The 19,447-nt window shown below is 39.2% G+C and overlaps 1 protein-coding gene and 1 long non-coding RNA gene across 2 annotated transcripts in view; one reads left to right on the forward strand and one right to left on the reverse strand.

Moving 5' to 3' along the window:
- The window catches only part of GALNTL6 (polypeptide N-acetylgalactosaminyltransferase like 6), a 1,097,978-nt gene that overhangs the window by 178,964 nt on the left and 899,567 nt on the right, over positions 1-19,447 (reverse strand). The window contains exons 6-7 of the mRNA XM_070257090.1: positions 12,476-12,661; positions 8,386-8,569 (exon numbers count right to left, since the gene is read on the reverse strand). Of these exons, the coding sequence (XP_070113191.1) occupies positions 8,386-8,569; positions 12,476-12,661 (370 nt within the window). The remainder of the gene's footprint in view (positions 1-8,385; positions 8,570-12,475; positions 12,662-19,447) is intronic.
- The window catches only part of LOC138921764 (uncharacterized), a 122,134-nt gene continuing 108,209 nt past the window's right edge, over positions 5,523-19,447 (forward strand). Inside the window, exon 1 of the long non-coding RNA XR_011434649.1 lies at positions 5,523-5,605. This is a non-coding gene — a long non-coding RNA (uncharacterized lncRNA). The remainder of the gene's footprint in view (positions 5,606-19,447) is intronic.

The following is a 19,447-nucleotide window of genomic DNA, read 5'->3' on the forward strand; positions in this document are numbered from 1 at the left end:
GTTAAATTCTGCCATGCTCCAGTATGATGTTATCATGGGTAGAATAAATGTTGCTGAACCTTCAGTACTAGGAAGGCGGGGCTGTGACAATATTTACACGGCATCATGGAGATTTTCTCCTTAGCTAAAATGCTAGCAGAACTTTGATGAAAGAAGGCTGGGGAGCCAGGAACAGGAGATCTGGACACAGACACGGTGTGATTATATCATAGACACAACCCATAAAACAGTCCAGATAAGCAGTGAATGTAGGTAGACTGAAGTCACATCTTGCGGGGTGGGGAAGCAACAGAGCAACCAGTCATCACACGCGAGACAGAAAGATGGACTCAAGACCCCTGCTTAGGAAGCGGAGCAAAGGCGTTAGTGGTTGAAAAAACAGGGAAATGGACAACAAAAAGTCATCAATCCAATTTGTGAACTCCACAATTCTTCAATACATAAGAAGCCATTGCTAAGTCTTAAGTGGTGCAGATTTGTCGATAACTAATGGATAGTACTGGAGGTCTAGAGGTGATTGGCTGATATTGCCAGGGGCGCTTGGGATGAAGAATTCAGTCTCTAGCCTGGCTATAGAGGAGCTAACTAACCTCATAGCAGCGAAGCAAGAGCAGGAATGAGACTCAGAAATCCAAGGTTCAAGAAGACATGTAATCAAAGAAACAAGGTAGGGGCTAGTTAGAACAAAAGTCATGGTAAAGGTATTCTAGAGTTCCACCAGGACCATGGTCTGAGAGATTGGTAGACATGGATAAAAATCTGTTTGAGGTTGGAGGAATAGGTCTCACCTCCTTTCAAAATAGCCTAACTTACCAGGTCTCCTGTGATCGAGTGACTGTTAAAGGGAGTGGTGGCAGAAACAAGAGATTAAAAAGTACAAACACATGGTCAGAAACCAGAAAAACAGGCACCTAAAAGCCAGAGGCACCTCAGGAGCCCAGAGATCTCAAGAGGGCAGAACAAAGGAAAGAAGAGCAGCCAGCACCAGTAGGGCAATGGCAGTGAAGGTTAATTTAGGAATTAAGTTTGTTAATGTTATTCTGGATGCTAAAAAAAGGAGAAAGTGATAGGAAGCACCTTGCTGAGGTAAAGATCATACCCACTGACAGAGGGAGGAAAGAAATAGCCATTTCCGGTGAGCAGATCCTGACAAGGGAAAAGTATTTTTACAACCTCTTGGTGTGAATTGTTTATTACTTGGTGATTTCCCCAGAGACTAGGACGAGGGCAGCCAAAGAGCCTGGAAAGCAAGCAATGGGGAGAGGTCTTCAAAGGGAAGAGAGCTGTAATTAACAAGCTTGCTTTGGAACATCTCTGCCTATGTTACACTGTTTAACTTTACCTTAAAAAATCTTCCGTGGGGTTTCATTCTGGGCTTTTGAAGGAGATTGATTTTATTCAATGTTTTGATTAGTTTTTAAGACCCTTGAGCCATTTGTTATTCTCACCCTCTATAGAGTAGGACACCATTTAAAAATTTGACAGTATTTTTCCCTAAACATTTTGTCCTTTTGCGGTTGTCACATATTGAATTAGACCTTATTATAAACAGAGCAGAAGCTGGCATTGTTGACATTTCCCTTCATTAGGAAGAAACTGAAAGCTGACATTTTCAACCTATCAGCTCTAGTTTGGTCCACGGATAAGAACACAGTATGGGGAATGAGGCAATCTGTTTCCTTTCTTGCTTTCATTATGGACTTGCCATGAAACATTAATTGATAAAATGACTTCACTTAATGGATGCCTAAGTTTCTGTTCAAAGAAGAGGAAAAGTATTGATTAACTCTAGGATTTAAAGTCTGAATGAATGAAAGAAGACATTGATTTGAATCCTATGAGATTATTGATTAAACCTAAAAAAATTTGAAATCTGAACAAATGAATGAAGACATTGATTTGAGTCCTGATTTTGCCTCTTATTAGCGAGTCGATTTCTTTGGTTCTTGTTTTCTTTATTTGCAACATTGGAAAAATAACAATAGCTACTTTTGCTGCACCAAAGGATTGTTATGAGGGATCAATTAGATAATGTAGCAAAGTGCTTTACATACTGTGAAGTGCTAGACAAATATTAGATTTTATATTACATAGGCTTAATGAAATAGGTTATTTGGTTACATAATAAATAATTAATAATAATAGGTTATTATTAAATAAATAGGTTAATTGAGGGACTTCTGGAATCATATGAAGTTCAGGCAAGATCTGTGGTTGAGGCTTTGGAGAGCTGAAGTCCTATTTCACTCTCCTGGAACGCATCACTAGACTAAATTGATGAGGGTATTTTCTAACTTAATCCTCTCATGAGTTGAGACTGCAATTTCAACACCTCAGTCTTACAGAATTATCTGGTTGGAGGTTGAGGCTGAGGCAGCGAATACTATGGTAGTTTGTATGCACCAGTTTGATTTTTTGAGGAAAAGGAGGCAAAGTTTGGAAGCAATTGCTTGAAAATCATAGCAAAATTTGTGAGAATATTGCCTTGGCTTGAGAAGTAGAGTATGAACAAAATTCTCCCACCCTACCAAACTGATACTCCAGGCTTTACAAGTGGCCCAATAGGGGCTGGACAGAAAGAAAGAGAAGATGAGCAATATTCAGTTCAATTCGAGGTGAAAGTGGAGAAGACGTCTAAAGTTATCCTTCTTACGTTACATTCTACCTTAAATTCAGTCTATTTTCCCATGGGAGTCAGTTTTAGTCCTTACTAACTTTGATTAAATTCAGGATAACCAATATTGGGTCAAAATCCACATGGAAAGAATTTTGAGTAAAAGAGATTACTTTCGCTTTCAAATTTTGAGTACTAAGGTGCATGCAGCTCAATCCTCATTGGAATTTACCCAAGCGGGATGTTAAAATTTTGAACGTCAATAATTCAATCAATAAGGTATTGAAAAACTAGTCATTCATTCTAGGCATCAAGTAACTTGATCCTCAATCTGTTGTTCTCTTCTTTGCATTAATAAGGTGAAATTTCTGGGCCCACCAAGGAGAAAGAGCCCCTCTTCTACCAGGCTGGTCAGCCCAAGCCTGGGCCCATGGCCTTCTGAGCAGAGGGCTGGCTAGGTCTCAGTCCCACTCACACCTCTCCATGGGCAGCTGTGTGCAGGCATCATCTATCGGGAAAAGGCAACTCTGGAATGATTTTGTTTAACCCAGTGTCCTGAACATGTCTTGAGACAATGTTGCTGCAAAGATTGGTGAAGGCCAGTGATGTTTTCAGCTTTGTGATAGTCATTTACCAGCATGCATTGCTGCTTGGAGAAGAAATTATTGCCTTCTCTGAAAATGTTTTTTTCTAATTGAACTTGATTATTCCTTAAGCACCACAGAATGCATCTTCTCTGAGTACAAAGGGAGGTGGAAATTTCCAAGGAATACTGGGAATCCTTAGATCTGGGTCCTTATTCCAATTTCCTGTGTTAACTTTGGAAATTGGCTTAACTTCTTTGAGCCTGAATTACCTCATTTGTAAAAATGCAGACAGTATATTTAATTATGTACTTGAGATAAAGATTAGTTAGCAATATATGTAAATTTCCTAGCCCAGCTCTTAGTAGTAGACATTTAACGACTCAATTTTCTCCACCATGACTTGAAAGAAAGAATGTAGCACAGAATGGTGAGTCAGCACCCCCAGATTCTAAGTAGCAGCTGTTAAATTTATTGGTTGCAACACAAGATAAGTCGCTCAGACTCTATAGCTTAGATTTCTTCTTCTATAAAAATAAGAGGTTGAATTGCCTCTAAGGTTTCTTCTAGCTTGAACTTATGATTATTTGCATGTTTTTTTCTAATTCAATTAGATTCTAAACTTAAATTTAGTACAACATTGTTTTTGTTACCCAAGAGGTATTGACTACTTCTACATGGTGTTGGCATCAGTACTTTCTCACACTCCTGTATAGGGAAGAGAGCCAGCAAGTTCCCAAGGATCTGTACTCTGTCCCTTGGAAGAACAAAGGAAGACACTGTCAGTAAATCTCTAGAAAGCATTCTACTTCCATGTAACAGTGATACATCTCTCTGTCTCAAAGAAGTTGAATTTTATCCATTTTAGCATGGGCTGTACGTCACACTTTAGGATTACAGACTCAGCACACAAGGATTCTACATTTGGCCCTTAGACCCTCAGGGGATCATTGGTATTTGAAGTGCTGACCTTGAGGTGCCTTGAAACGGGTCATGGCCGTTTCTATCCATGCCCTGGGATATTTCTAGGCTAGGTAAGCGGCCTAGATGAGGAGTCACTGAATTCAAACTGATGTGTCTGTGGACATAGGTTCCCTGAGGGAATAAATGGACATTTGTATCCTGTAACATGTTTTTACTCGCAAGTGTAGATATCTTTATTTTTAAAATTTTGGAAGTTGGTGCTATATATTGCTGGAAAATAGAGAATGTCAGTCCTCACTAAAAACTGTGTACAAGAATTCCATCTATGATGATGAAAACTCTAAGTTTTAGAAGTCTTTGAGGAATTGTGGAGATCTGAGGAAGATTGGCAGAGTAAAAGTAATTTCTCCGCAATTCAAAGATAGGATATAGGCAGATTCTGAAGAATACAGCAAACCTGCAAAACTGAATAGACCACTGAATTCACTGTGAGTACTTAGCAAAAGGAAGCATGATGTCTAGGGACCAGTGCAAATTCCCTAGAAACTAACTTTACTTTTATGGTTGACAGACGCATATATTAGGGCCTGAGTTCCTGATATGTTGGATGGGCTATTTCACGCTATCCTTGTGAATAGGCTGGGGAAACGTGCATGAGATTGCAGTAGTCAAGTGAATTTACATATATTGAGCAGCTGCATAAAGGAGCATGAACTTTCACAGGATTCTGGAGGACCTGGAAGACATGGGGGTAGAACTGGAGATATTTAGTCTGGAAAAGAAAAGAACTTCTTTCTTCCCTCTTGAGAGGGAGAGGGATGGTAGCTGTTATCAGATATTTTAACAGCTCTATCATCAAAGAGGAATTAGACATTCCCTGTGGCTGAAGTAGGACAATTTGGGATCACGGAGGCAGAATTTTCTGAATACAAGGGAAAAGATTTCTGTTTATCAGTCTAATGGAATGAACTGTCTTTTGAGGTAGCAAATATTATGTCCCCGAAGAGTTCAAGAAGAGGCTGGTCATCTGTCTTGGACATTGTCTAGTGGTTGCTTGCATTAAAGGCAAGTTGGACAAGATAATATTTTTTCTAAATTTTTAGATGCCAAGATAATGTTGGGGAAGAGTTAGTGTTCAGAAAGCAAATGAATATCCTCCCCTTTGTCATTGCAACTAAAGGAACATATTATGTTTTGTCACACAGAAAAGGCTTACATTTCTGAGTGCCCTGAACTAGAGATAAACCAAGAATAAGGAAACTTTCCAAAAGTCATGAATAACAAGGATTTCCTAAAAGCGTTACATGTTGATACAAGCCAGTAGGAAAGGAAAGTATTTTGGTTTTTTTTAAAGACGAGAACATTCGTCAAATGTATCCAATCCAATCAGAATTGTGACTGCCATATAATTTGATCTATGAATACTGCATCTTCTCTCATGTTCTAGGAGGAGTTTGTCTGAAAACTAAAGCCCTTTGCAAATGTAAGTAAATCTTTTCTTACTCTTCAAAGTTCTCTATGACCCTTCCTCTTCCTTCCTAGTCAGATTGTTGAAGGTCTCAATTCCCAGTTTATGAAGTTGGTAGATTTTAAACTCTTTGGACCAGGTAACCTATATTAAGAAATACAGTTTATACCATGACTCAGAATGATGTATGCATTATAACTGAAATTAAACATTTGAGAAATAATACTTTACACTTACGTATTTGTATAATACTCTGAAACTTTCAATTTAATTCAATTCATTAATAATTAAATACTGTTTATGTCCCACTAATTTCACAGGTTTGCAGGTTGAAAAACTACTGTAGTCAATAGTTAGTCACTGAAAACTCAAATAATGGCAGAATAAATGAGAGAATTCAGGTCTTGTCACTGTGGACATTTGATCAACTTGCTACAGAAAGATAATGTTTGCATATATATTGTATGAATAGTTCTGGGGTTTGCAGCACATTTATATATTACTCTTTTGTTCCTTTAGTCCTATCTTTTTGGCCTTCTCTCCTCCTCCTCCCACAGGAAATCACACACTCCTGGAAGCAGCCACTTGAAACAAGAAAGACCCTGAGAGCCGTCTATGGATAGACTACATTCGTTCTGTGTATCTTAAAGCTTCACATCTAGAGAAGCAAGTTTTAGCCTAAAGCGTGTCTGTTTAGAGCACACTCAGGTGACTGCTGAGATAATGGAATTGCTGATACACTGCTCATAGCTGCTTGGGTAACCTTCTTTTATTATCGGGAAGGCAAATGCAGTTTTTCCGATCGAAGTGGACACCTCCAGGAGGCCAACTTATTATAAAAGGCTAAAGTGTCCACATTCCTAGGAATCAAAGGGGCTTAAAGCAGCAAGGCAGTAGTATTCAATAGACAAATGCAATTTTTGACAGAACAGCAACCGCCTAAGTAGTGATGGGAACAAGAGGTAATTTAATTCTGAAAGGTACGAACTCCGCCAGCTCTGGGGTTAAGCAAGGTGCCCGAGATTGTGAGAGCCACAGCCGGGTCTGCCTGACAAAAATTCCAACTGTCAGTGCAGGGACTGAGAATACTTTTATAATCTTCACCATTTGAGTTTCCCTTGGTAGCGTCTTGAGCCCATTTCTGCAGAAGGCAGGAGCTGCATTCTGCTACTGCGTGGAAGTAAAGTGGAAGGTCGTTACAACCCAGTCACCATCGCAGTATTTGAAAAGCGATCGTGGACAAATTCTAACCTTTAAAACATGGCAACCTTGGATAGTAACGACTGGATTGTGGCTATTCTACTGTCAGCTGCTATCTAATAACAGTTACACTGTGTTTAGTGTCCTTTTATATCCTCCCCCAACCCCCAACCTGGCTTCAAGTCCTCCCATGAGCCTCTTTGCCAGACAAGTCTGCAGAGCATCTCTCAGCTGGACCCACTTCAAATGCTTACCAGAAACTCCTTCACTTACATCACTAAAAAACTTTTCTAGTAGTTTTGAATATCCTTGAAATCTTGGCTACAGCATTTCAGAGTAACAAAGGGCCTTTGTTATTTCTTCTCAAAAACTCTCTAGCAATTTGAGAGTCTGAAGAGGCCTACCTTCACAAGTTATGGATGCTGAATGAGTGTGCTTCAGATTGCAAAAGAACTGATTTATCTTCCATTTTATCAAGCTAATGTCTTCTGAAATCCCCTTTGCTTTACCAAGAGTTTACCTTTCTAGAGACTATAATTGGAGGAAATGTTTTCTTGATGTTTATCAAGTGTTCATTGTAATGTAAAGTGTTAGTGTCACAGAAGTGGCTTTGTACTCGGGAGCTTCTTCGCTGCAAACTTTCATAACCCATATTAGTAATAAAAAGATGATATTGATTTTAATGCATTTTGTGCGGGTTCTTAGTGAGTGTGCAAAGCCTTGATCATAGACATTTTTCTTGCACTAACAAAAAATATATGAAAGTTTTAAAATTGTAAACATTTTAATGAGAACAAAACGGTGCAGTGTAAAGCAGAGATGATAGCATGCTTTGGGCAATCTCTGGGCTAACCTTTGGAAAAAATTCACCGTTCACCATTAATGACTCTAATAGTTTGTCCAATTTAGCCATATTTCTTTTCTTGCTAGGGACAATTCTCCTGTCCACACTGAAAAAAAAGGATTTTGCTTTGTAGAAATCAATAGATTCTTGTAAATTCTTATCTGTGTAGAACTTAAATTTGTGGCAGGGTTGTCAATGATTATTTACTCTGGGTAGATCATTTTGATTGGATTTCCCAAGTTATGGGAGCACCTATTCAGGAGTGCTGCCTTCCCTCATAGAGAGGCAATTCCCAACAGGGTGTAGAACTTAGGCTTAAATTCTCGTTCTTATTTTCTATCGTTCCCCAATAAAACAAAAGTAAAATAGTTAATTTAAATAATGCTTTAGGGAAAAGTAAAAAGAATAGAGAGAGCTGAAAATGATGAGAGAATATCTAAGAGAATATCTAAAAGGAGAACACGCGTGCCTTCTCCATGCATTTTCTGTTAACTGCGTTTTCCTGATTCTCACACCTGTACACGTTCTCTCTTGCTTAGCAAAGTTTGAGAAGGGGTGATGCACGTATTCAGCACAGCTTGTAATTTTCCACAGTGTGTAAGTCTGACCTTTCTCCAGTCTTCTGCATATTGTTGACACCTGTTTTATTCCATTTTATTAGAGATAATTGTCCTCATGGGTCCCCGGTTGACACGCCTGGAATGAGTCAGCTGCCCTCTCTCCCTTGGCCCCTCCCTCAGCTGCTACTCACTCAAAAGGGTCGCTGGGATCTGCCCTCTGGAGCTCTGGAGGGATGGGGATTCTTTTGTAGTACATTTCCCAGTCGAAGGCGCCTCGCATGGCATCCCCAGCTTGTGCCTCATACCCAAAGTGATTGTGGTCAATGACATCGATCATGGGGCACACGATGGTTTTGTGGTTTAGTGCAATTTGGTCTGAAAAATGAAAGCACAAAATAGGAAATGACATGCCTGCCTAGGTTATCTATCATTTTTCAGCAAAGAGAAGCCTACAGATCCCTTCTAATGCATGCTGCTTGCAGCCTGGTTCTCTGCTGTCGTTAGAGCACTTAGCAGAATCTCGGTTTGAGTGCTGGACTTAACACGATGGGACAGTGATTAGGTACAATTAGTGTTGTTGTATTTTCCTTTAAAAAAGTTACGTCCCAAAGAGACTTGCAGAAAGTCCATTTAGCTCTACCTCTGTCACATTTTTGCTCTGACCTGTCCCCAATCTGTCATTTTATAGTGCATCCAACATGCATGGAGTATAAACAGGACTTGTGTTCCTTCAAGCATACTGCTGAGAAAATAGTGGCCTGCTTTCTGGAGGTTCCAAAATGTAAATATTTAACTTCATGGTTTTTCTTAGCGTCTTATCTCATAATGGCCGTGGTGGCTGTCTCCCTCGCCCACCAAATGCTGACAGATCATATACAGAATTCTGTGCTTTCAGGCTTATCAGAGATTTTGCCAAGTCCTATTTTGCTACTGTTCTTTGATATATACGCTGTTTACCAAAGCTATACATTTTATCTTGTTTTATCATATTCAAAAATATATCAGATGGTCCGATACTACTGTTACTTTCTCTGCTACCATTAAATTCTTGAGCAACTATTAAGTGATTTATAGTCATGCTATTTCCAATGTTCCCAGCATCCTTGTAAAATGGCTATTATTATCATTCCCAATTTATGTATGAGGAAACTAAGCTCTGAGAAGTTAACTTGTCAGAGGTCACACATCTTTTGAGAGCGAGAACCAGTATGCAGCTCCTGCTTGATGGTCCAGTTCTAAAACCTGTGGTCTTTCCAGTCAGCCACGCTGCTTCTCATGTAGCAGAAAGGTGATAGCTTTTTCAGTTCCAGCTCCCTCCTTTTCCATGCAGATATTATTATCGTGAGACGTTAACAGCCAGCGCAAGAAACTGGCATTTACTTAGTTTGGCTCACCTAGAATAGTTACATGCAAAGTATTTTCTTCCCAAGAATGTGCATTTAATCTATATTTATTATAACAAACTAATATTGTCTGACAGGTGAAACTTTTAAGTATGAGCAACTGCTTTCTGGTTATTTGGAAAACCTTTGGAGGTGGCATGTGGAATAAAATACATTTAAATATCTTTGAAAAAATGATGCTGTTTAGAAATAATGAGGTTTGGTTATTTCAGTGTCATTACTTTGATAACACTGATAAAGCAGAGTATGGAAATCACGGAATCCTGTGAAAGATCGCCCCTCTAGATCTGCATGCCTTTTCACTCACTCATTCATTCCTTCACTCATGCATTCCTAATTCAACAACTATTTATTAAAGTAGAAACTACATGCCTGTTACTTTTCTAGGTTCTGGGGATATAGCCAAAAATAACAACCACAAAAGTCCCTCCAGAAATGGAGCAAAGATAAACCATATACATAATAAATATCTAAATTATATACTATATTTGGAGGTGATAACTGTGATGGGAAGAAAATAAAACAGGGTAAAGGGAAGGTGGAAGGGTCACAATTTTAGATAGCATGGCCCCAGTAGGCCTCAGAGAGCCTGAGGTAACCTCAATCTTATTTCAGTTAATTAGTATACAGAGAGCCCCGCAGCATTATTTCAAGTTGAATGGGAAAGTCTTATAATGGGTTTTAATCTTAATCTAAATGGTATTTCCCCATAGATGTCTTTAACAGAGGAGACCATCATTGCTGTGTCCAGAATATTTCTTCCATCACCTCTGCTTGTGTTTTAGTATTAAGGTTTCAGTGACTTTCTTCAATCAAATTCAGAACCAGGTTGACTTACAAGTTCCTTGACCAACAAGGAGTCCCAAAGTGACCCAAAGAGAATGAGTCTGTTAAATTAACTGTCAACTTTCTCTTCAAATTTCCTTTCAGCTCTCCTCCAGCTGTACTTGCTTACGGTGGAAGCAGCCTGACTAATTTTTCATCTAAGGCTGATGCCTACATTTCAATTTCCAGGGATCAAACAAACAGATTCTTAATGGGAAATTGAAATTCAGGTATAATCCCAAGGTGAAAAATGAACCAAGAAACTGTGTGGCTCCACCTGTTTTGTCATTTCAGATGATGTGTCAAGACACTGATAGAGGAAAATAAAAAAAGATAGCGATCCTGAGCTTGAATCATTTCTTATCCATCAGGCCTATGGGAAATGAAATGCTTTAATGAGAAAAGCTGGGTTTCTCTTTATTCTCTATCTTTTTCTCTTTTTTTTCTCCTTTTCTTCTCTTCCTTTTTCTTGTTAGACTCATACGAACAATCAGAGACTCAATAATTGGCATTTAGGGAGTACTTTGGTTCATAAATAAATTAGGCCTTTTGCTGATTTCCTTGGGTGTTCAACACCATATAGGTCAAATTCAGTTTGAGGGAATCTCACTGTTGCTGATGAAACTGTAAATTGCTATGTCCTTGGACAAGGTAATTTCAATTAAAAGCTCAGAGGAGTGTCTGGCTGTGGGGCCACTGAAACATGCCTGCTGATTAGGATGGCTGGGCAGTTGTCTGCGCAGGAGCATGTGGATCGAGTGATGTGGTGGGGTGTGAGTTACTGGCCACTTCCTGTTTTAAATCCTATAGAGTTTCAATTGATTTTTTCCCCCCCACATTTTTTGCTAATGGAGCTCTGCTGGCTCTAGATGAAATCTGGCACCATAGTCAATAACAAATCATTCTTTCTGAGGCAGCTATTGTGAAGGTGTTGTTACTGGCTTTAGATCCAAGGCCAGGGAAATATTTACAGTGAAAGTTGAGTTAGCGAAATCAGGAAGAATAGGAAGGAGTACACCTTGTAGGCACCAAGAACTTTCTAGAAACATATTCTTTTTCAGGCTTACAGTTTCTTTCTTATCCACTACTGGACTTTATATCTGACTTCATTGTGAAATAAAAAACAGAGTAGTCAAATTTGAACTGAGCCTCACGTATGTTTTCTAGCTTGAATGACTTTCAGTTCTTTCGCATTGCCAACAGTTCAAGTGTGATGTGACGGTCTTCCTTCCCTCCTCTTAGCCATCTTGTGAGCATTCAAGACATATCACCTGGATAACAGTGCTTGAGGGGGTTCTGTGTAAACATGGGAGATTCTGTATCTTGGGATATAGGCTGGTGCCAGAAGTGGAAAGGAAAACTGGCAATATAAATCCTAGAAAATGTCAGGCTGCTTTCACTTTAATTGTATTCTGGGGCTGAATAATTTTCTTTTTTTGTGTGAGGAAGATTCACCCTGAGCTAACATCTGTAGCAGTCTTCCCCTACTTTGTATGTGGGATGCCTCCACAGCACGGCTGATGAGTGGAGTAGGTTTGCACCTGGGATGTGAACCCACTAACCCCAGGCTGCCGAAGTGGAGTGCATGGAACTTTAACCGCTAGACCATGGATAATTTTCTTTCCTCATCTCTTAACAATCCCATAATAATCGTTAAACTCTGTGTGTGTGTGTGTGTGTGTGTGTGTATTTTAATCTTACTATCATTACAGGTAGTATTTTTAAATACTTTTTTCTATTAATGTTTACCCAGTGAATATAACTGCAATAAAGGAGAATGTCTAAGATAAACGAAACCTTTTCAAACCTTGAGTTAGATTGCAGGTGGTATTATCTAAACCGTCAGTTTTAATGCAGTTTTCCAGTTACCTCTTTGTCCTCAGCAGTGGTTAAGATAGAATTCAAGGCTCTCGCTGTAAAAATTGTAGAAGCAGTCTCTAGCCTTTGTCAATTGCAGACTAAGTAGAAGCAGGCCACACACCCTCTCTGAAGGACGGCAATTACCCCAGGCCCTCCTGGTTCCCAGGAGGCTGCTGTGAGGATGTGTACTCACTGAGAAGCGGGGGCAGCCAGTTCACATTGACCTCGCAGTGGGAGTCCAAGAACGTCAGGACTTCTCCTCTTGCCATAGATGCCCCCAAGAGTCGAGTCCGAATGAGCCCTTCCCTTCTCTTGGTGCGAACAATCCTCACTTTGGAAAATCGGGCCATGTATTCTTCTAACTTATCCTTCAAGTGTTCTAGGAATAAAGTAGAGAATGCACAGAACGAACACAAAACATGAGTCTCAGCAGAATTACTCACAGGAGTTTACGCGTATGGCGTATGTGAATGATGAATCCAAGCTTAAGTCCATTTTTCTCCTCTCTTCATCCCAAGGGGAGATGCTAATTAGATTTTATACCCAGAGCTTTATATACTTTGTACTTTCCAAAATGCTTGATAAACTGCAAATACTGCCCTTTGTTTGAATACTGTAGAAGACACTGACACACCAGAGCTCTGCTTTGCCGTTACTGTTGGCCACTTGCCACTATGCTTAATCCTGGCCAGCACTCTCCAAGATGGGCATCAGCCCTCTGTTTCCTGCTGTGTAAAGTCAGATGAACATTCCAGTATATGGACTCTTTCCAACAAGAGGGCTCTTTCCAGCAAGACTGCACCTAGTATTCTCTGTGTTGAAAATAATGCATGTAAAACCACAAGCAAAGAAAATATCTCTCAAATCAACAAGAACCAAATAGCTTTCCCCCCCCACAAAGTAATAGCAAACTGGTAACAAGTTCTGCATCTGGCTTATGATTTTTTTTCCTAAGTAAGATTTGTCCTGCCCTAACATCTGTTGCCAACCTTCCTCTTTTTTCGCTTGAGGAAGATTAGCCGTGAGCTAACATCTGTGCCAGTCTTCCTCTATTTTGCATGTGGGTTGCCACCACAGCTTGACTGTTGACAAGTGGTGTAGGTCCAGGCCCCGGAGCCAAACCCGAGCCACTAAAGCCCAAACTTACCCACCAGGCCACAGGGCAGGCCCCAATGTGGCTTCTGATTTGAAGTGGAAAAGTGACTGACTTGTTGTTGACATTACATATGGAAAGGGGAAGGCAGATGAGATACTGCACAGTCATTTTGAACTTAGCTATTTAAGATTAGAGAACCAAAATTTAGAAATATTTCCTTGCCTAATTAAACACAAACAGTGGGAACAAAATAAAATCAGATAACTTATTTACAGAATAAAACATCTCCTACTGGCTGTGAGAAAATGCATCAATCTCTCAGTTCTTTTTATGCCAAATAAGGGCTTTCGGTGGCTTTCTGTGGGATATGTACTCACATCATTTACATCCTCTGCTTTCACTTTGTCATATCTAAGATGCTAGGAGGGCTTTACTGGACTCTCTAACAAGTGTGGTCTGATATTCATTGAAACAGAATCTTAGTATGCGGTATGTTCTGGAGATTTGACTTTCGAACTTTCTCGCATGTCTCCAATCAAAGGCAATATTATTACTAAGTCTCTTCCTATGATCTGTAGCAATAGCGATTCATATAAGGATTTATGATGCCTTCCCTGCTGTCTGATTTAACAAGTGTCAGAATTACTCTGCACTGGAGTTTCTCTGTATATAAGAGTTTACTCTTACTCATTGCTGCTTCTTATTTTTAGCATAGTGTTTAAAAAAATCTCAATTTCCTTTTTCTTCTCGACTGCCCTATTTTTATCCATCCTCACCAATACTTGTTTATGATATTTTTATTATTATTCTCATTCTAGTAGGTGTGAAGTCATTTCTCATCATGGTTTTAGATTGAATTTTTATAGTGACTAATGATGTTTTACAAATGGATCAAGTAAAAAAATACTTGGCTTTCTAAATTTTTCACTATAAAAGAACACTGGTGAGATCTTTCAAAAGAATGTTTCAGCTCAAAATAAGTTCCTCTCTATTTTGTTCTTTCTGTGATCAACAGAGATACGGAGATCAAACTAGAGAAAACTGAGATTGCAGGATTTGGAGTCAGAATAGACACGGGTGAGAGGTCTTTGGCAGTGAAATATATGGGTAGGTCATGCAAATTCTCTAAGCCTGAATTTCCTCACCTAGAAAATATGGGGAATTCTTTTTTCTTTTAGAGTATAGTGGAGGGTAAGCTTTGGTTAGATACCTGACAGTGCTCAGTCAACAAACATTTGTTAAGTCAATAATTGGAGACCCCAGCAAGTCACTTGTACTTATGAAGAGAAACAGCATTTCTAGCTGAAGAAGCGTCTTTGAAGGCTAAGCCGGAAAGATGAAAAATATAGAATTTTCTTTTTCTTGGTGGGATTTTGATAATTCACCATCTTCTATTCCTTGCAAATTTAAAGAAAAAAGTTTTGGTCAGCAACAAACAAACACATAGGACTCTATAGCAGCCCTGCAGTATCTCAGCTGAGAGGCTGGATCCTCTGGGTCTCCCTCTGCTTTGAGACAGGTGTTCTGTGCAGAGGGTCTACCTCCTGCCCCCTCCCCTTTTTCACCCCTCCCCTGCAGCCCTCTGTGAAAGCTGCAAAGAAAGATTCCAAAGACTATACAACACAGTGCCACCTGTGAATAAGATTGGAGCTTTACAGTCTTGTTAGAGAAATAAAGCAGAGACCCACGATCCAGATGCTCAGTCAAAGGAAATGACTAAGTGACAAGTCATCAATACCAGGGCTCTGTATATGTGCCAGTCTTGGAAGGCCTGTGCTCTGTCAGGACTTTCCACAGTAATGAAAATTTAAGGAACCTTTGTAATCTCATTACTGTAATTTATTCAGGCATTGAAATCTTTCTCTATTAGTACTGAACAAGGTTCATTTTTGCCCATCGCCTGGAAAGCCAAACACTGAGATGATGAGATTGCAGCAGAGAGAGGGTTTAATCACAAGGCAGCCAAGTGAGGAAGCGAGAGAATGAGTCTCAAATCTGCCTCCTTGAAAATGGGGACTTAAGAATTTTTATTGGGGTAGAGGGTGAGGTGGTCTGAAATGTGGAGAGAGGTGATTGGAGGTGAGAGAGATGAGGTAATTGATGATCTGCACAAGCAGAGTCAGACTCCATGGCTCTTCATGGGACCCATGTTCACAAAATGGTGGTGTGAGCATGATCTGAAGGTGGAGTTTTTAGCTTCTTGACATCAAAAGGTCACTTATCAGATATCTGTGTGGGCCCAGTTGATGGGTTGGTGGTCTCAACTTACCTGAGGTGGACAAGGGGTTCTAATTCCTGAAAAACAGCTCAAATACTCATTACCATGGTGATCCAGGCTCCAGGGAGATGTTATCTATAGGAGCCAGGTGGGAGTCAGATGGTATGTTGCCTAAACAGCACGGTGAACAATGGGTGGGTAAACAGCTAAAAGCTACAATCAGTAATTGTAAAAGGAAAAACCCCTTTAGTTCCTAGTTACTTAATCATCAATGGCTAACTGTTTGCCCGTTTCACTATCACCCATATAACAAACTTCATTCTATAAGTTTATCTGTGAATAGGTTGTTTGGACCTCAGAACATATTGTCTCATGAAAATGGTATCATGACAGTCATTGGGGAATGAAAATAGATCACAGACATTTGTTAAATGTACTAAAACAGTGTTCTTTTCTTTCTTTAAACCCCATTGCTCTGTTGTCAAACATACCACTAGGAGTACCATCTCAGCAGTCCGGACACTTTACTCCTCTCCTCCTTGACCCCTAAGGACTAACGGGGACTCTTCTTGGGGGAGAAGAGGAATAATTGTGTGTAGCTGCATAAGAGGAAGTGGCTCTAGAAGACAGTCACTTCTCAGGTGTTCCAAAGCGAGAATTAGAGGGTTGTTGGCCACCTGGGAGGGTTGTCCCAACTTTGGATTTAGACTTCCACACTTTTTAGTTTATAGTGGGGACTGCCTCTACATATTTCCTTTTCCTGTATGCACATTTTCTGTTCTGTGCACTTTTCTTTTATCAAAGCTCATTCTAAAGTGTTAAAAGGATTGTATGGTATGAATTCCCTAAGCATGAGGAGTTTGACCCCAAATACAGTTCACTAGATGTTCAGATCAATTCCTCTAGTTTGAACTTTGTGGCAATAATAATTAGGTTGCTTTGCCTCAGAATAATGATCTAGTTGACTGCCCTTGTGAGGGGTCCAATCCCTCGTAGTAGTTCACTTGTAATGTCTAATTACCCATAACTCACAACGAAGACAGGTATCATCAGTCTAATTAGCAAATTACTCTCTCATTCAAGGGAGTTGCAGGGGATGGTGGGATGGCTTTATAGTTAAAACATTTTGCATTTCTTTTGTATGAACAATTTTTAGATTCATTTCTAAAATACTATTAAACAGATTTTAAACATGACTTTATATTAGTAAATCAAGCACAGCATCTTTGAAGATCACTTTTGAATTTGTTTAATTTTAATTAATAACAAGAGGATTTATGATATTTTTATAAAACAGGCAGATTTCTTTAGCGACTGTGAGACTTTTGTAGAACCATTAAAATTTTTTGGTCAGTGGTCCTAGACTACTAATGGATATCCTGCTATTAAAATCTGCTGACTAGGATCTGGTGACTTGGAAGGGTAAATACAACTTAAATATGGCAGTTTTTGCCAGGGTTTATTGTATCACTGTGAGGCAATAATGAAATGAACAGTTGTACTCAAGTGACGTTTTGGTGTCTTGCTACTGTGAATATCAAATTTAGCAGTTTTCTGAGTGTATTTTCCTCTCTTTTCTGGAGATTTCATTTATGCTATATAAACTCATATGAAGAATATATCATTCATTAGCATATTAACATTTAGGGTAGCAACTAAACACTAAAAAATCACCCTCAATGATTTGCACAGTCAAGAGTCAAGGACACGAGTTCTAGTCCTGTTGCTGACTGGCCACATGCCTCTGGGTAAGCCACTTCACACCAGTCAACCTCATTTTTCTCAACTATAAGGTGAAGGGAATGTGGCCAGTTGATCTTAAATATTCCTTCTAGTTTTATGATTCTACAACTTCCCTTGTGAAGTTTACTTATAGGGTAGATCCAGTCTTATCAAGTACTCAATTTTTCCTTAAAAAGCATCCTAATGATTGGTATTTTGGTGTTTCTTTGGGTTGTGTCTCACTTTTGAAAGCAAGAGTAAAGTCAAAATAAAGCTAGCATGTTTTTGAGGTTTAGTCAAAAAACAAACTCCAGGATGTTTTCTTTGGTCAATACAGCATTTGTCTAATCTCCTGCAGTTCACTGTCCATGAGACTGTCACTGATGTCAAAATAATGACTTTGAAGCATTGTAAGTTCATCAAAGATTTGGGTCTGTTCCATAAGTTATGCTTATTATGTGGGAAAAATATAGCAACAGAGTTTAGACAGTTTTTTAGACTAACTTGGAGGGATCATTCCCAAGGGGACAGACGCTCTAGGGACCATAAGTACTATCGAGCATGGCCAGGGTGGCTCAAGTGTAGGATTCACCAAAGACCAGACGAACAGCTGCCCTGGCTCAGCAGCTGGTATTAAGGTCTGGCAACTTGTTGCTTGGTTCCTTCCATCTCCCTGGAGTCCCCTAATTTCCATCTCAAGGGGAGAGCAGAAGGGGCCAGCAGACACTTGATCTGGAGAGAAGGACTTCTATATTTAAGTACATACCTACGGAGATGAAATTTCTTTGATGTTTATACTTTGGTGTTGGCAGAATATAGTAGAACATGACCTTAAGATCATATAGAATATGTGCTAGTTATTTTGGGTGATACTTAGTTATGAGTTCTGAAGTGAAATGGATTATAAATACACAGAAATAAACTTTTCTGGGTAATCTTTATAGAACAAGAGTATACTGTTAATTGCAACGCTAAGTATTCCAGATATTTTGAGGCCTTATCACAGTGACAAGAAGTACTTCACAATGAGAGATGTAAGATATTTTTCCATTTCTTAATCTACTTGGCATATGTCATATATGTATTTTAATCCAAAGTGGCAATGTCAAGGATATCGGTCTACATAGCAGGGCCTGTAGATACTTTTCTATATTCTTTATACAGAAGAAATAACTCTAGTTGAATTCCACAAAATTGTCAATCTCTTTTTGTCCTGGTTGACTACACTAAATCTGTCCCTTTTGATAGCATTCAAATATAGACATTTCACATTATCTCTAGAGCACAAAAATTCAACCAAGAAAGCAATAGAATTTCTGAAACCATATTCAATTGCTTCTATTATGATTTCAACTTAGTTCTATCTCCGAATGTTCTATTCTCTATTCTTTTAACACGCAGTGCATCTTAAGTCATTTGGGAAATAGTAGAAGACACTAAACTTAAATAAATAGACAAAATGTATTCCGGCTAATATAAAAAAGAAAAGATAGAATTAGAATGGGAACCTTTTGCAACCCCTAATGAACTAATGGATCAAGCTATCAGTGGTTGCTAACATCACAAAAGGAGCTATGATCAACTATCCTGTGCCTCCTGATGAAAGAACACATCACCGCCTGTGAAGTATTCTTGCCAAAAGCATTCAATCTGAATTTGATCATGCCTTTAGATCTAACTACCCATTTATAGGAAATAAAGGATTGAAGCAGATGTTAAATGGCACTTCAGGGAGATTATCAGCAAATTCCAAACTTTGGGAAGTTTCCCAGGACAAATGACTTGATTTGTTCAACAAATAAATTAGAGGGAAAAAAATGGAAAGAGAATCCTAAAGATGAAAAGATACATGAAATATATCAAACAATCACAAGGGGAGGACCTAATATGGATCCTGATTCAAAGATATAGTTGAGAAAGAAAAAAGCAGCCCCTGATGTCTGGAAACTGGTCTGACAATCACAGTGAGGCCATCTTGTTCTGCTGGATGTAAGAGTCTTATAGAACATGGATACCCGATAAGATTACTCTGAGACCATAACAAAGAGAGACAAAAACAAGACCACTGTGAAACCCACAATACACCAAACATTCCCATCTCTTGGCTAAATTGAGTGACTCCTACTTTT

The sequence above is a fragment of the Equus caballus genome, chromosome 2 (assembly GCF_041296265.1).
Source record: "Equus caballus isolate H_3958 breed thoroughbred chromosome 2, TB-T2T, whole genome shotgun sequence".
Taxonomy (NCBI): Eukaryota; Metazoa; Chordata; class Mammalia; order Perissodactyla; family Equidae; genus Equus; species Equus caballus.